The sequence below is a fragment of the Otolemur garnettii genome, unplaced genomic scaffold (assembly GCF_000181295.1).
Source record: "Otolemur garnettii isolate 467f Iridium unplaced genomic scaffold, OtoGar3 scaffold00028, whole genome shotgun sequence".
Taxonomy (NCBI): domain Eukaryota; kingdom Metazoa; phylum Chordata; class Mammalia; order Primates; family Galagidae; genus Otolemur; species Otolemur garnettii.
Genome location: NW_003852423.1, coordinates 15,535,728 through 15,551,539, shown reverse-complemented (window position 1 = coordinate 15,551,539; position 15,812 = coordinate 15,535,728). Strand labels below are relative to the sequence as shown.

Below are 15,812 nucleotides of genomic sequence, written 5' to 3'. Positions count from 1 at the left end.
TTGTTTGGCGGGTCCGGGCTGGGGATTCAAACCCGCCACCTTAGGTGTACGTGGCTGGCGCCTTAGCCGGTTGAGCCACAGGCGCCGAGCCACTATCACATTTTCTTTGTGTATTCATAATTTCTTGGTGAGGAGACGCACTACATGTCATAATGTCACCATTCTCCAACCAATGGGAGGTGACAGATTTGTGTTCTTGGTCCACTCCAGCATCACAGTGATGTACACTTAGGCTAAAAACCCAAAGTTGAAATTTGATATTAATTTAAACTTGTTAGACTGTTGAACTTTGGAGAGAGGGAGTGTAATTCACGTTTTTATTGTGATTGGGTTAATTCACACCTAACAACACCACCACACGCATTCTGAGTAAAGGGAATACTTACAACTTTGACCTGAAATGTACAAAAGCAAATTATGCAACCAAAACATGTTCACCTGCAATATTCTGAAATTTAAAAATATATGTGTATCTATGTGTCTATGTGTCACAAGATTTGGGGTAACTTTTGGGTGCTCATATCACCATTCTTTCTTCTTCAAAATGGCTATTTTTTCTTCATTCCATAGACTTAAATGGCATTTTCCAGTTTCAAGTATCTGCAAACAAACATAAATAATATCTCGAAATTACGCTGGTGGGTACAACTTCAATAATAAGAACTATTATTATCAACAAGTCCTCCATAAATAAATCCTTTGCTGATTTCTTTCCAGACTGTGTGTCTTCATACAAATATTCAGTTTTATATTGGAAATTTCCTCTCCAATTGTTTTAGTTATACTCATTATTAAGGCGATGACTCCCTGTGTAGAAAAATAACTTTTCTGAAGGCTTCATCTACAAATTATATTACGTATAAAGTCATAATCATAAAGATTCTTAAAAGCCACAAAAATAAAGACACGTGTGAAGATTAAAATTCGGCATTTGTCCTGAAAACACATAAGTCAGGGGCAAGATAGGATGTAAAATATAGAGCATTTATTCCAATATTTTTAATATAAAAAAATTTAAGCCTTCTATTGGTTTCAGAAACTTGACGAAAGTGTTCAACTCCCTGAAAGTACTATCCAGTAACACAGATACCTCAACATTTTAAGACGTGCCTTGCTGTTTCCACCAACTCTAAACTAGTATATTGTGAGATTTTCCCAATTCAAATCAAACCCTTACATTGAAAGACCTGCCTTCAGCCAAGCCCCTCAAAACCTCATAAATAACCACCACCTTGCCTTCCTTCCAAGACACTAGTAAGGTTCTATCAAGATGATAATCAAAGGCTATGGTATTGCCTTCAAAACAGGTCATTTGGATGATATATTCAAGAAGCCAGAATTCAACGTGCCATAGCAATGGCTATACATGTATGGATTCAGCCCAAGGAGAACGGCAACAACAGACCTTTTAATGGAAGCCTTCGCAGACAGGGAGATCACAACTACTCAGATTCATTCTAACACAAAACACTATGATTCACAACCTTGTGGTCCAGCCAGAAAAACCAGCAGAACGCAAGATGCTTTTTTAAGCAAGCCAGAGGTCCCTCCAAGAGCTATTCAGCCTTGTAAGAAATGACTTGTTTTCTCAATTGACTGTTTAAAATGAAGACCTTTCTGTCCTCAGGGTGATGGCGCATACACACACATCACAGAATGGAACACTGCAGCTATTACACCGATATTTCACACAAGTTTTGAAAACTCTTCTGAGTCTTTTTGGCCTGCACTAGTTAGATAAACTGCCCACATTGATCTAATTTGCTCAATAATTGCTCAATTCTCCAATTTATTGCCCAGATGTAGCCAAATTTCTCCCCGTGGACAGGGAAGATATAATGACAGCTTATGACTAAAATGCACCAAATTGCAGATATTCTCACAAGTAAGGCAGAGGCCATGAGAGAAGTTTCAGGCATTCAGAGTCCCAAGTTCCCACATCAAAGGAGATACAGCATGGCTGGGAATCTGTGAGTTGGATGTCTGTGGCATTGTAGGACCACAGACACGGTGAGATATCCCCCTGCCTCCCATTACAAGGAAGTGCAATTCAGCTCAGGGAGCAGGAGGAGCTCAGACGTTTCTCCCTCATACTTCAGGTCAAGGTCAACTCCAAGGGCAAGAGAGTGTATTCTCTTTTAAAAGCTCTGCCACAGCAAGTGGCCCAGATCTCTGGTGACGGCTTCCTGCCACCACAGTTTCCTGCCATCAGGAGTAGTGGGAATCTTTGAAGCTTAGAAATGCTTTTCAAACAAGACATCCCCCCAGGGAAGCCATACATATTCCATACCAAATAATTTTCATTAAGTGCTACAGCAGTAGAATATAGATCCATCTTTCTCTCTGAGCTCATCCATGGTGACATGTGTGTCTGCTCCCTGCTGAACTAGAAAACACAAAATGTTTGCAGCGGATGGGAGGAGTAGGAAAAAGGAGAGAGAGACAGTGAGAAAAGAAGGGAAATAAAAGTTACCATCGGTTCACGAATTCAGGGGTGATTCTATATACCCATTATGTGCTTCAGATACAAAGTCATCATTTTACCCTGATGAATGGAGTTAAATAAAATCATCACCAACAAAAATATCCCACCACAAATCACTGTAGATATTTGGGGACTAAGAATGGGGTGCTGGGAAAGGTTTTAACAACAGGAAGTGATCACTCTTGGGGGTCAGAACAAGCTTCCTAGAAGAAGGAATGTTGGACTTCAAAGTGTAGGATAAGTGGGCACCCCTGAGGCATGGGGTGGGGGGATCACAGGGAAAGAAGAAAGGACAGGTGAAGAAAAGGCAACTCAGGTAAAGGGCGTGAGATGCCTGACAAACTCTGTTTGGCAGATGAGTCCTCTAGGGATCTCGTTAAGTGCAGACTTGAGTTCGGTGGGCCTGGAATAGGGACGAGATGCTGCATTTCTTCACCCTGGTTCTAGCAGGACACAGAGGTTCTGTCTGAAGGCCAGGGCAGCCCTAGCAGAGACAATAGGGAGAGCAGCAGAAATGAGGCCAGAGGGGTCGGCAAGGCCCTGACCCCACTGGGCTGTCCAGAGCATCTTCCAGAATTCGGTGTAAGAGGAATGGGAAGCCATGGAGATCTCCCTTTTCTTTGTTCTCTTCAAATAACCCTCCTCAGAGTTTCACGTTCCCTGGGAGACAGCACTTTGCAATATCTAAAGTGTAAGTGAGAGCAAAGGTGTTTATGGACTTCAGGGCTTCTAAGAGCCAATAAAGCACAGCTCCTTCATCACAGACAGCCCATTAACAAGCCATGTTTATTGGTAAAAATCCTCTGAACTTAATATGCCTTTGTCAGCAAAAGTAATTGATCTTGGCCGGTTAATTTGGCTGGTTTTACAGACTGAGGACCTGCAGCCCTGTTAAGAGTACCCTACAACTCTGGGCTATACTCCCTCCTGTAAGCAATTTCCAAGAATGCTGAACCCACATCATTCTTAAAACCACACAAACAGTCTCATTGGCACCTTGGTCTTTAGTCTTACAACCATGAAAACAGATTTTACAGAAGTGTCTGTGCCAACTGCCACCATCCTGTGCCCTGAAAATTTGACTGAACAAAAGCACATAAATCTGTTTGCTGCACAGTTAGGCAGGTAATGAAAAGTTAAGCTTAACCCACACAGAAGCAAATGTGTGCTTTAACCAACGTGAAGTATGCATAATAAGCTATTCTTTGCTTCTGTCTTAGGAAAGAATCCCTTTTCCATTTAAAAATGGGTGTAGTACTTATTCACACTGAAAACATCACACAAAGGACACACTCTAACGTGCCTCAGACAGCTACACGGATCAGCTAGGGGAACTCGATCCGTCGTTCCCTGATCAGCACTGACCCTGAAGAGTGTCTTTGGGCTTTTTATTTATGTCATGGGTAAACAGGGATGAAGCAATTTAACAAGTGATAACAAAGTGCTGCATTTCCTAAGTGAGTCATGATGATATTCACACCTAAAAATGTTCGACAGCCCACTTCTGGAATGGGGGGAAAAGCAAGTGGTTGTGTAATCCCGTCCAGATAATCCCCAAACACTATCGTGTTCTCAGCTGTCTGGAATGCCATCTAGACAGCCCAACAAAAATCAGGATGTAAACTCATGTGTCAGGCATTTGTTTCATTATCTTAGGAATTCAGCTCAACGAGATGAAGGGCCTTTCTGGTGGTCGGCCCCTCTGTCACCACATCACAAAAACATGAGGAGACACACATTTTCACAAATTTGAGGGGTGTAGCTAAGTGGGTTGGACTGGAAATACAAACCACATGGCGTATACGAAATTCACTGGAGAGTGGGGGATACCACTGAGAGCCGGCGGTTCCTACACCAGAGACAGATAATACACATGAAGAAGGCTTCACACACACACCCCTCCACTGGGGGTGCTCCAAGGCACAGAGCAAGCTAAGGACAGAGGGATAGCTCTCTACAGTATCCTCCCAGGCAAGAACGGGCTGGCCAGCTCGAAAGGGCAGAAGTCACAGCAGGGAAGAGAAAACATGACTGTTTTTTACTGTACTACGTCAAGAGACAGCAGTGGGAAAGAAAAAGGAGGTGCTCACATCACGGAACACCCAGGGTGCTGCGCACAGAGGACAGCAAGTCAGACACATGAAGACATAGCTCCTTCTGAGACCAACACAGAGAACAGGAGAGTAAACAGCTAACTGTCAGACCACAGGGCAAGTGCTCGCCTGGAAGCGTGTGGGTGTGTGTGCGCCTGCGTGGAGAAGGAGGGAGGGAAAGGTGGCCGGTAAGCTAGTAAGGTGAGCCAGGGAGCTTCAGGAATACAAATAAGAAAACTGTTGCTTCTTCCCTGGGGGATGGATGGGGCTTCTTCCTTTTGATATGGTGGTGATAACAGACTTGGAAAGGATGAGCACTCACCAGGCGCACAGAGAAGAGAGAAACTCCAGATGGGACAGCAGCATGAACAGAGGGACTGCAGGCATGAGAGAGTGATGGGAGGCCCAGCGTTCCAGAGGTGTGTGCATGTGTGTGAGTGTATGCACAAGTAAGCACATGGATCCCCGTGTGCTCAGATATACAAATATATTAATGTGTAGATGTTCATGTGCATATATGCACACATAACTATACACGCACATGTTGTAGCTAACTGTTGGTGCCCCACCCACATCCTTCTACCCTTAGGACTTGAGTGCACACACCTAGACTTCTAAATGTGAGTAAAATCCGTCCCTGACTTCAGAAGTTTCAACTTAATGATTTCCCAATTTTACAACAGTGCAAAAATGATACACATCCAGTGAAAAGCGTATTTTCCATTTCTCACTTCAAGGATAGTTTTCAATAAATTGCATAAGATATTCAATACTGTGTCATAAAATAGGCTTTGTGTTAGATGGTTCTGCCCAACCACAGGCTAATGGGAGTGTCCTGAACACATTTAAGGTAGGCTGAATAATGTTAGTAGGTTAGGTGTATGAAATGCGTTTTCACCTTAAAATATTTTCAAGTTACAATGTGATTATCAGAACATAACCCCACTATAAGTCCAGAATTATCTGCATTTGTGCTACTAAAAGCCACCTCTCCCCCTCAGTGGGGGCTGGAAATGTTACCCGATCAACACCCCCTGGGAAAGCCAATGAATGATTGGAGATGGTGTATACAACATATTTCAGCTCTCTTCACTCAGGTGAAAAAAATTCTGAAGCATGAATCTGTGCTTCGTCCCAGCAGGACGAAGCTCTGGTCACACACAGTGGTAGCTCACTTAGTGTCTTCATCCACCTGTGCTGTTGTAACAGGATCCCTGACACTGGGTAACTTATAAAGAACAGGAATTTAGTTCTCACAAGTCTGAAGGCTGTGAAATCCAAGGTCAAGGGCTGGCGAGTTTGGTATCTGATGAGGGCTGCTCTCTGCTTCCAAGATAAGGACTCACTGCTGCACCCTCCAGAGGAAAGGGACACTGTGTCCTCACATGGCAGAAGGGACAGAAGGTCAAGAGAAATGAACTCCATGCCTCGATTCCTTTATAAAGGACTCTTATCCATTCATGAGAGCAGAGACCTCATGGCAGAACCACGTCCTAAAGGTCCCACTTCTTATTACCAGCACACTGGGAATTAAGTTTCAACACATGAATTTTAGGAGACATTAAGACCACAGCACTCAGCTAACATTCCTCAAACGGGCTGAGTGCATTGGCTTACCCCTGTAATCCTAGTAGAGTATTCTGGGAGGCAGAGACAGGATCACCTGAAGTCAGGAGTTCGAGATCAGCCAGAGCAATAGTGAGACTCTGTCTCTACAACAAATAGAAAAATTAGCTGAACATTGTGGTGGGTGCCTATAGTCCCAGCTAAGGCAGGAGGATCACTTGAACTTAGGAGTCTAAGGTTGCTGTGAGCTGGGCTGATGCCGTGGCACTCCAGCCTGGGCCATAAAGAGAGACTTCAGGTCAAAAAAAAAAAAAATTGCTCATCTGGCTGCCTCCCCTCCTCATCTCACCTCCACTCTCCCACAGGAGTCTTCTCTACCTCCCAAGCAAACTACTTACATACAAATACTTGTCTCAGGGAGTGTTTCTGAGGGAATCCAAACTTAGACATGTAAATATGTATGTTTGCATTCATATTTATATGTATTTGTACTATGTGTATAGAGATATATGCCATTATAAATATACATGTCTACACACACAAACCTATATGTGCATGAATACTATCCAGACACTCAAATGCATGAATGAGCTGACTTCTCAAAGCACAAGCTATTACACACGGTCTTCTGCACAGGGGAACCTGCAGCCAACATACAGAACACCCCTCCCCGTGACCTCCGCAGTGCAGCATTTGGCCTCACACAGCTCCCGTCTAAAGCCCTTCTGCAGCTCTGCACTCACACTCAGCAAGAAGGGGCCTCGCACCTCCACACACCTTACACGCCAAAGCTTCCAAGCCAGCTGCCAGGGCAACACTGGCAAGCTGCGCGCCTCACAGTCACAGAGCCAGGCCATACATTTGGAATATTCCATTCTAAAGCAAACAGCTCCACAGTTACCACTCTCAAGACAGGGCTATTTGCTGCCAAGACATTACGTTTTTTAAGTGTACTACATCAAAAGATAGCAAAATGAAAGAATATTAAGAACCAAGTTATTTTAATAATGAGCTACAAAAAAAAAAAAGAAAGCGTATACCTCCCATATTTGTGTTCATGAGAGAAAAACGGCTCTTATGAGCCTCCTTACACCCAAGCCTGCACGCAAATGTCCTATCCTCAAGCAAGGACTCCACCCTCTCTCCCAAGTGTTCAATTAGTCTAATGACTGACATCAGGAACATAATCAAAGCCAATGGTTGTCTTTTAAGTGCTTAGGACAGCAATGCAGAGAACTAGAAAGAATTCAGGAAAACAGGAAATCAGAATATAAGGATATGAGAAAGGGATGGAGTCTAGGGCTGGAGAGAAGTCACTAAGCAGGAAAACTTGGGCAAGTGAAAAATCTCTGGGTTTCGATTCTTTTCAATCAAAAATGAAAGCAAGACCTCCAGGGGCCCGAACTTAACGTCAGGTGTGTTTCATTCACATGCACTGCATTCAAAACCATATGAAATCAGAATGCCTCAGTATATTCAGGTCTGTGACTCCTGCACACATAACCTCTAAGCTCATTTCCAGCTCTGATCCTGTATAATTCAAAAAGACCGTCACTGGTACAACTGCAGGAACATTTCATCCTTCTTGTCACCTCCTAAATTTCCTCCCCAGGGAGGTCTAGCCACCTCCTCCTGGCACACCTTTCTCTGAAAGATAATTCTTTTTTTTTTTTTTTTTTAGACAGAGCCTCAAGCTGTCCCCCTGGGTAGAGTGCCATGGCATTACAGCTCACAGCAACCTCCAACTCCTGGGCTCAAGCGAGTCTCCTGCCTCCGCCTCCCAAGTAGCTGGGACCACAGGCGCCCGCCACAACGCCCGGCTATTTTTTTTGGTTGCAGCCGTCATTGTTGTTTGGCGGGTCCGGGCTGGGGATTCGAACCCGCCACCTTAGGTGTACGTGGCTGGCGCCTTAGCCGGTTGAGCTATAGGCGCCGAGCCTGAAAGATAATTCTTTCAGGAAATTTACAATTTCCTATTGAAATATGATTTGTTTTTCTTCAAATCTACTCCCCCCAAAATGGGATTAATTTTTTAAAAATCAGAAAACTTTATAGTCCAGTATGGAAGAAATAAAATTGAGAAACGGGAGCCATTTAATGACAAATGAAATCATTTACGTAAAAAATTACATAAAGCCATTTAGCCACAATTAGCAAGAGATGAAAAATAATGTAAATTGAGTTGAAATACGCAAGATTGTGTTCCTTTTCATTAGTGAAATACTTTACTGGTTTTTAGATATCTTTATGTATATGATGTATACTGTACATGTTATTACAAATGCTTTATGTCTATCCATCCATCTATTATATGCACCCTCTTTCCCCTCCTTCTTCTCCCCCTACATTCCGCCTTCTCCCCATACAAAACCATCGCCCTTGATCATGTTTACTCTAATTTGGACACTCGAGGTTGGGTGCATCTGTTCCTACAGGAAGGAGGGAGGATTTCAGGAAAGATGGGTAGAGAGATGACAACTGCTCTGATTTATGATAATCCACACGTGATTCTGCTTTGGTGAGACTGGGGATTCTAGAGTTCACCCTGCATTTTCTTTTCAGTATTCTGAGATGCATACTGAGTCACAAGTGACTTGGAAAATGTATTTTCTTTATTACAAAAGGTTCAAAACTTTAAAAATACATGGTGTACTAACTCCTTACTGTAAGTACCTTGGAGCAGCTGGTTAAGATGAGATTCTCCATCACTACCATCACCACCTCCACCACTACCAATGATCTTACCCTAAATTTGAACTGCATGAATAAAGTAGATTTCTTTAAAATTGTAACACACACAGAGTTCCTTTTTTTCAGTCCTAAACTTGTTGAATCTATCTGTAGTCTATGGATTAAAAGTCAATACTTAGAAGACAATTCATGGCTTTGTCTCACTAAACCCTCCTCTGCCCTGATCCATGATTTGGGGCAATTATCTCCTGTCCTAGTCCTGTCCTGACTCGGCTCAGGTCAAGTTCTCAGCCCTTAGGATGCATGGTCACAAGCCGTGCTCATCCCTGTTGCTTTCCATTTGCCCTAAAAAACTCAGTGGCTGCCTCAGCAAAAAGCTGCCCAGCCCCAAGGAACAGAACATCCACCCATGGTCTTCCCAAAGGAGGCTGGCGGAAGAAAATCAATTTCTCTCCTTCACTCTTTAGAGTAGCGGTTCCAGAGTAGAGCAGATTTGCAAGATGGAGCAGATGATGGTTCCAATTGGGAGTGAGTTTGCCCCCCAGGGGACACTGGACAATGCCTGCAGACATTATTGGTGGTGCTGTGGGAGCCAAACTAATTAACTCAAGTCACAAGTCAAACTACCTCCTTTTGTTGTTTATTCAGAACAACAGGCCATTGCATACCAAGGACCTTATCATACCTAGGTGTTACAGCCCACATCCTGACCCCCTCCCCTTTGTCCCACTAGCCCCCTTGTGCACTCAGCCCACATCCTGACCCCCTCCCCTTTTTGCACTCGCCACTCTACTCTGCACTCACCCCACTTGCGACCTTTACCCCTTCCTTCTCATTCGCTCACCTGAGACAAAGAAGACTCATCCCTGAGCCAGTCAACCCTGAACACGACCACCCTGTACCTGTCAGTTTAGGACAGACATGGTTTATCTACCAATAAGGGGATGGGGTGGGATGGTCTAATGGGAGGGAAGACGGAGAGGTATAAAGGGACTTTTTGGATAGTCTGTAAGGGCTGTTCCTGCTTTTTCTTAAAGGGCATCCCAGGCTCTAAGCTTGAATGAATAAAATTCCTCGTGCCTTTGCAGTGATGTTCGGACTCTCAGAGTGGTGCTTGAATTGAGTCTGGGGGTTAACAGTGCAACTGCAGTGTCCTAACCAGGCATGGTGGCTAACTCCTGAGATCCCAGCACTCCGGGAGGCTGAGGCAGGTGGATTGCTTGATCTCAGGAGTTTAAGACCAGCCTGAGCAAGAGTGAGACCTCTGTCTCTACTAAAAATAGAAAAATTAGCCAGGCATGGTGGTGGGCATCTGTAGTCCCAGCTACTTGGGAGGCTGAGGCAAGAGGACCTCTTGAGCCCCAAAGTTTCAGGTTGCTGTGGAGTTATGATGCCATGGCACTCTACTGAGAATGACAGAGTGAGATTCTGTCTAAAAAAAAGAGAGACAAATGTAGTGTCCTGGCATCTAGTGGGTAGAGACCAGGGGTGCTGCTAAACACCCTACTGTGCACAGGACACCCCACAAAAAAGAATTTACCCAGCCCAGAACATCGGTAGTGGGCAATCGTTTTTCTCTTGGCCCCACATCAGGAGAGAAGGATGCTTCTCCTGACAGGGGAGGGCGCACGGGGAGCTCAGGGCAGCTCATGGTGAGCGGTGAGCGTGAGCAGCAGTCAACCTGAAGGGGCACTCGTCAGCACCCCCAGCAGGACTCACCGCACAGGAGCACGTGATGCACTTGCTTCCTTCCGGCTGGAATTCCTCTCCTTCTCGGTACTGCACACCTTCAAACTCGCAGCCTGGAAAGCAGAGAAACATTTGTCCAGCCTGACGGGATCCTTCTGTCTGCTGTTCTTGCATCTGTACCTCTATCCAGGAGGTGTCCTCTTTAACCAGGGGACAAGATTGCTCTAAAGCGGGGTAGGGGGCTTGACATGAGACGAGAAACCCCAAAGATGCTGGAAAACAGAGAAATCAGTGGAACCCAAGTCCGCTCAACCCAGCAAGGAGCGTGCAGCACAGTGAGCCCTGCAGGGCATCTGAGCAGCTGCATAGTGGCCATGCTGACCACTGTCAGGGAGCCAAACCCCACGGGAGGCTGCTGACCACTGCCAGGGGGCCAAACCCCACGGGAGCCTGCTGACCACTGCTAGGGAGCCAAACCCCAACGTGGGCCAGAAAAGCTCAAGAGCAGATAATGCAAAGGCTACCATGTGGTGAGCACCCAGGAAGGCCACAGCCTCCACCAGGCCATAGGCTCCCAGGGACCCTACAAAGTGGGGACTCTTAGCACTCTGCCCACAGAAGAGAAAAATGCAGCACAGAGAGGGCAAGTCATTCACCCAGCTGGCAGGTGGGGGACCTGGGATATAAACTCAGTTCTGAGCCACCTGCTGCCCTGTGCAGAGGTCCAGGCACAAGGGTGAGAAGAAGCAGAGGTAGGGCAAAAAGGTGCCATCCTGGTTTTTAGCCCAGCCATCTCTCTGTCAAAGGGGCTATGGCCCCCTCCAACTTTGGCTACTGTAGGACTAAAACCCAAGAGGTGTCCCCACTTATAAAGATGCTCAGGACACTGCCATATTCTAGAGAAAGGTCACAGATGACCTGAGACACAGGCTGGACAGGAACCTCCCATCACATGAGCCATGGGAGATGCTTGGCCAGGATAGCTGAGGTCACTTTCCACATCGTAGACAGTGGCCAGCAACAGGCAAAGCTGGCTCTTGTGTAGAACTGAGTCACACTCCAGAGAATGAGTGTTCAAGTTCTGCCAACTAATGCTGTCAGCAGAAGCCACCAAACTGTTGGACAGCTGCTTTCTGACAAGAGAAAATCAGCATTGACCCCACCTGATCTTGCCACTGACCTTATTCAGCTCAAATCTAGGAGCCCTTTGTTCAAAGACATGTAGATAGATGTACTGAACCTGAAGCTCAATTGCCAAGTGAAAGTGTGGTTTTTGAAGAAGGCCCCAGGAATAAGCTCTTTTTGATACCCACATCCAGAGTTAGCAACCAGCCCACCTCCTTGCTATTCTCAGTGACACAGGAAGACTTGGTCAGCATAGGTCCCTCCCTGTGGCTGCATCTCAGGATTGTCTCCAAAGAACACTTTCAACTAAGTGTCTTTAAATCTTACATATATGCTTGCACCACATATTCTGTCACACAGATTTCAGTTTAAGGGAAAACTCCATGCAAACTGTTCCCAGGAAAACCCACCATCCCTGAGCCAAGAGTCAGACAAAACAGAAGGAGCAGACAACCACGAATGTTCCGCCATCTGTTTCAGGAAGACACTGGCCACAGACTGTACGTGTTTGTTATTATGCAGAATACCATTCCCTGATCAATGACAGAGGCCTATCCTCTGGCTGACCAAGGAGAATACCCCAAGATGCCCCTTGCCTTCCCTAGACTGCTCAAGGCCTCCCCCCCTCCCAAGACAGAGTAACCTTGGAGACAGCTCCTCCTGGATCTTTTGATTTGCATCCCAAAGGCTGGCCTTAGGAAGTAAGAAGAGGACGCTAAACTGACTTCTGGCCCCATAACTAAGACAGAATCTTCCCAAGTGTTGGGTGCTATTGTGTGGAACTGGCACGCAAACTTCCAAAGAAGATCTGCTCCGCAGAGCTCCTAGGCTGAAGCAGAACAGTCTATGGCGTGTGTGGGTGTGGGAGGTGGCATAGCACAGTAGCAAGAGGACAGGCGGGGCAGGGTGCCAACCCCACTTTTGCCCCTCACTGCTCACTCATGGCCCTCAGGCAGGGGCAATGCTCACTGGGTCATATTTCTTTCTGTAGGAACAGTGGACAATACCTCACCCCTCGCTGGATGGCTGTGAGGCCTCAGCACTGTAGAAGGAGGAGTTGTGGAGCTCAGCCCTTTCCTTCCTGGGAACTCGACCAAGAAGCAACTGCTCAAATGTGATAACTTCAAGTGCTGAAATAAATTCACTCTGCTGTTTGTGTCCCCACAGTTTCAAAGGCAGCCTGAAAATACAAGTATCTCCTGGGCGAGAAGGATGTTCTACATGGTAGGAGGTATCCAGTGTTTCTGTCGTGCTTGTTGCTCTTTTAAGAGTCTTGCGGCTGTGAGTGGAGGGCGCCCTGAGTCCATAAAGCAAAGACCACTAACCACAACTGAATTCATATTTAAGAGCTATGATAATTTTTAAATCTACATGTCATATGAAAGTTGCTCTGTTATCAGTCTCAAGCTTGGCCATATACGGAAATTATCTGGGAGACCACAGGTTCCTCGGGGTTCCCCAGTGATTCAGATGGGATTGGTGTGGGATACAACCTTGGCATTGAGTTTCAGTTTTCAAAGCTCCCCAGGACCTGGGTGATCCTTTCATGCAGCCAAGAGAACTACTGATCCAACCTAATGCCTAAAGCCTAGGTACGGAGGCATTTAGGGATATGGTTACATAATACAAACCATTTAATACAATCACATGGTGAAAAAGTCCTCAAGCAAACTCCACTTGATAGACACCAAACAACTGGTTATGGGGCAATAAAAAATTGATTTCAAACTTGTAAACTGCTTGAACAATACAAGCTTTACAGAAATCCCAGTGTGAAAAGGAAGAGTGCCCAGGGAGCTGAGGAAGGTTAGAAGCAGTGAAAATTGGCTGTCTTTGTCATTCAAGTTGAGGAAAGATTGACATCTGAAAGGATTCAGGTCTACCATGCATTCAAACACCCCCCACCCCCCGGAAAGCAGCAGGCCAGATGGGTGGGAGAGGAACAGGGGCTCATCTCTGGGGAGCATTGCACCAGGGTGCCATACCCACTTTATAGAAAGTTTCCAAGAACAGAAGGTCCTTTAGAGATTAACCGCAAAAGCAAAGTAGTAGTTGTGAGTCTCACCCCCAATGAGGAAAAGCACCCAGAGAAAACCCGGAACGCAGAGCACTTGTCTAAGACCGTGGACCAGTGGCTTAAAGAGATCAGGAAAAAAATCTCTCACTTCAAAATCCCCAGACTTGTATGTAAGGGCAGGGAAAGATGCAGCAGGCCTTTGTAATCCTGTTCAGAAACATAAGAGGAAACATTCCAGCCACTGGAAGAAAAGATCCCTCTGCTGTCAGCTAGGAAGCAGGGCCCTCTAAAAAAGATAGAAGGCCCAACTTGTTGAACTGTAGCAAAAAGTGAGAGCAGCAAAACCCTAAGCTAAATTCGCTTAGGGACACAGCTCGGAGTTTTCAGAAAACATCTGGTCACCTCATCACCACGGCAAGCTCTGGCCAAGGTATTGCAATATGAAGCAGTAAAAAGACATTTCTGGAAGCAAGGGAAAGCCACAGCCTTTTCTTCCAAAATAAGCATTACCTGTGGCCCTGTGGAGTGGAAAGCAGGCCTCCCGGGCCCGGAGAAGCCCATGCCAAGACCTCCAGCACCGTGTGTTCGTACAGGGCACACCAAGGAGGCCAAGCGGGCATTTCAGTGCAAAGGAGTTTCCTCTCTACAACCTTTAGGTGCACAGACAAGTAAAGTGAGGAAAATCCCATCCGGGTGGGCAGGGCAGGGGGAGGGAGGAATCACGCATTTCTGAGACAACAGCCATACTCACACCAGGGAGCCCTCCAGCCTCCCCAGAGGTTACCTGGACATGTGGGGCAGCAGGATCCCGGGTGCTTCAAAGGGTTTTCACAGTGAACAACACAGCGCACCTCGGATTCCGTGATGACGCCCTCCTAAAATGTAGAGCACCACAGCAGAGTCAGCCCAGAAATCCCCCAGAGCGTCCTCATGTGGAGAGCGGCCCAGGTCGGAGAAGCCAACATAAAAAGCTGAAAGCCGGGGTAAGTGTCAGGTCCAGAGGGCCGTGGTGCCTGTGAGGTCAGGCACCAGCTCAGCCCCCCAGTGCTTTAGAACTCAGGGTGCAAAGCCTGCCACCTATTCTCTTCCCTGTCCTCACTCTTTCTCTTTGGTCCTAATTTCTTTCTTTCTTTTAGATACAGTTTTTAAAATCTTCTTGCTGTCGGTCAGTACCTGACAGAATCTTGCTGCTCATTCACAACTGTTTGAAGTTTTCAGTACTTTCTGTATTTTCTATTATTGCTAATACACTTCAAGTCATTGGAGTGTATGAAGACATGAAGTATGGGCATAATACCCCAGACCCACACCAGAAATGCAAAATCCTTAGCGGTCTGCTAGAAATAACTAGACTAACTCTGTAAGCTTAGACTTGTCCTGTACCTCACATACAGCCTGGGTCTCAATTCCCTCAAGCAACAAATTTAAACATTAGAAAAATCGCTATTTTTAAGACCATGTTATATATGTCAAAATAAAGATTTTAGATCTTAATAATAAAATCAAGTGAGTCATTTTCAGTCTGATATTGGAACTACTGGAACTCTTGTATGATCTTAATGTCAACTGAAATTTTTTTAATTAATTTGCCCTTGAAGGATTTTCTCCAGATTCCCTACTCTTTCTGTAAATGGATATACGTTTTGTTGGTTTAATTTTGTTTTAAGGAGAGATGTGCAACAGAGGCTGCAAACAAATATAACAATTTGACAGCCAGGTCATTTTCTTTATCCTGGCTGCTACCACATTCTCTCAATCCAACAGGGAGGGTTATATCCTAAATGTGTTCATGCCATGTCCGGTCTGGGGTTTCCACAGTCAGGGGAATTTATCGTGGTCTATGTCACATTTGGGAAAGGAAAAACAAAAACAACTCCCCAAATACCAGTAATATACAACATCAAAAAGAGATCCATGCCTTAGTTACATAACTGAAGCAATGCAAAAAAACTATGTATGGCCCAAGATCAATTTTCCTTCAGTCTCTGCAATCCAGATGGAGAATTCAGGTTAGGTCCCGGTCTAAGAAACCTAGAATTTCTTCTCTGTGATCTTCAGATTTTCCCCATCCATCCAGTAAAAAATTCAAAGCAGGAAAATAAAGGTAAGTTTTTCCACCATCAGAACTCCTCTGGTAGGGAGATAA

The 15,812-nt window shown here is 45.4% G+C and overlaps 1 protein-coding gene across 1 annotated transcript in view; it reads right to left on the bottom strand.

Annotated features, from left to right (window-relative positions):
* The window catches only part of BMPER (BMP binding endothelial regulator), a 258,932-nt gene that overhangs the window by 184,380 nt on the left and 58,740 nt on the right, over positions 1-15,812 (bottom strand). The window contains exons 5-6 of the mRNA XM_012804345.2: positions 14,451-14,541; positions 10,555-10,637 (exon numbers count right to left, since the gene is read on the bottom strand). Coding sequence (XP_012659799.1) covers positions 10,555-10,637; positions 14,451-14,541 — 174 coding nt within the window. The remainder of the gene's footprint in view (positions 1-10,554; positions 10,638-14,450; positions 14,542-15,812) is intronic.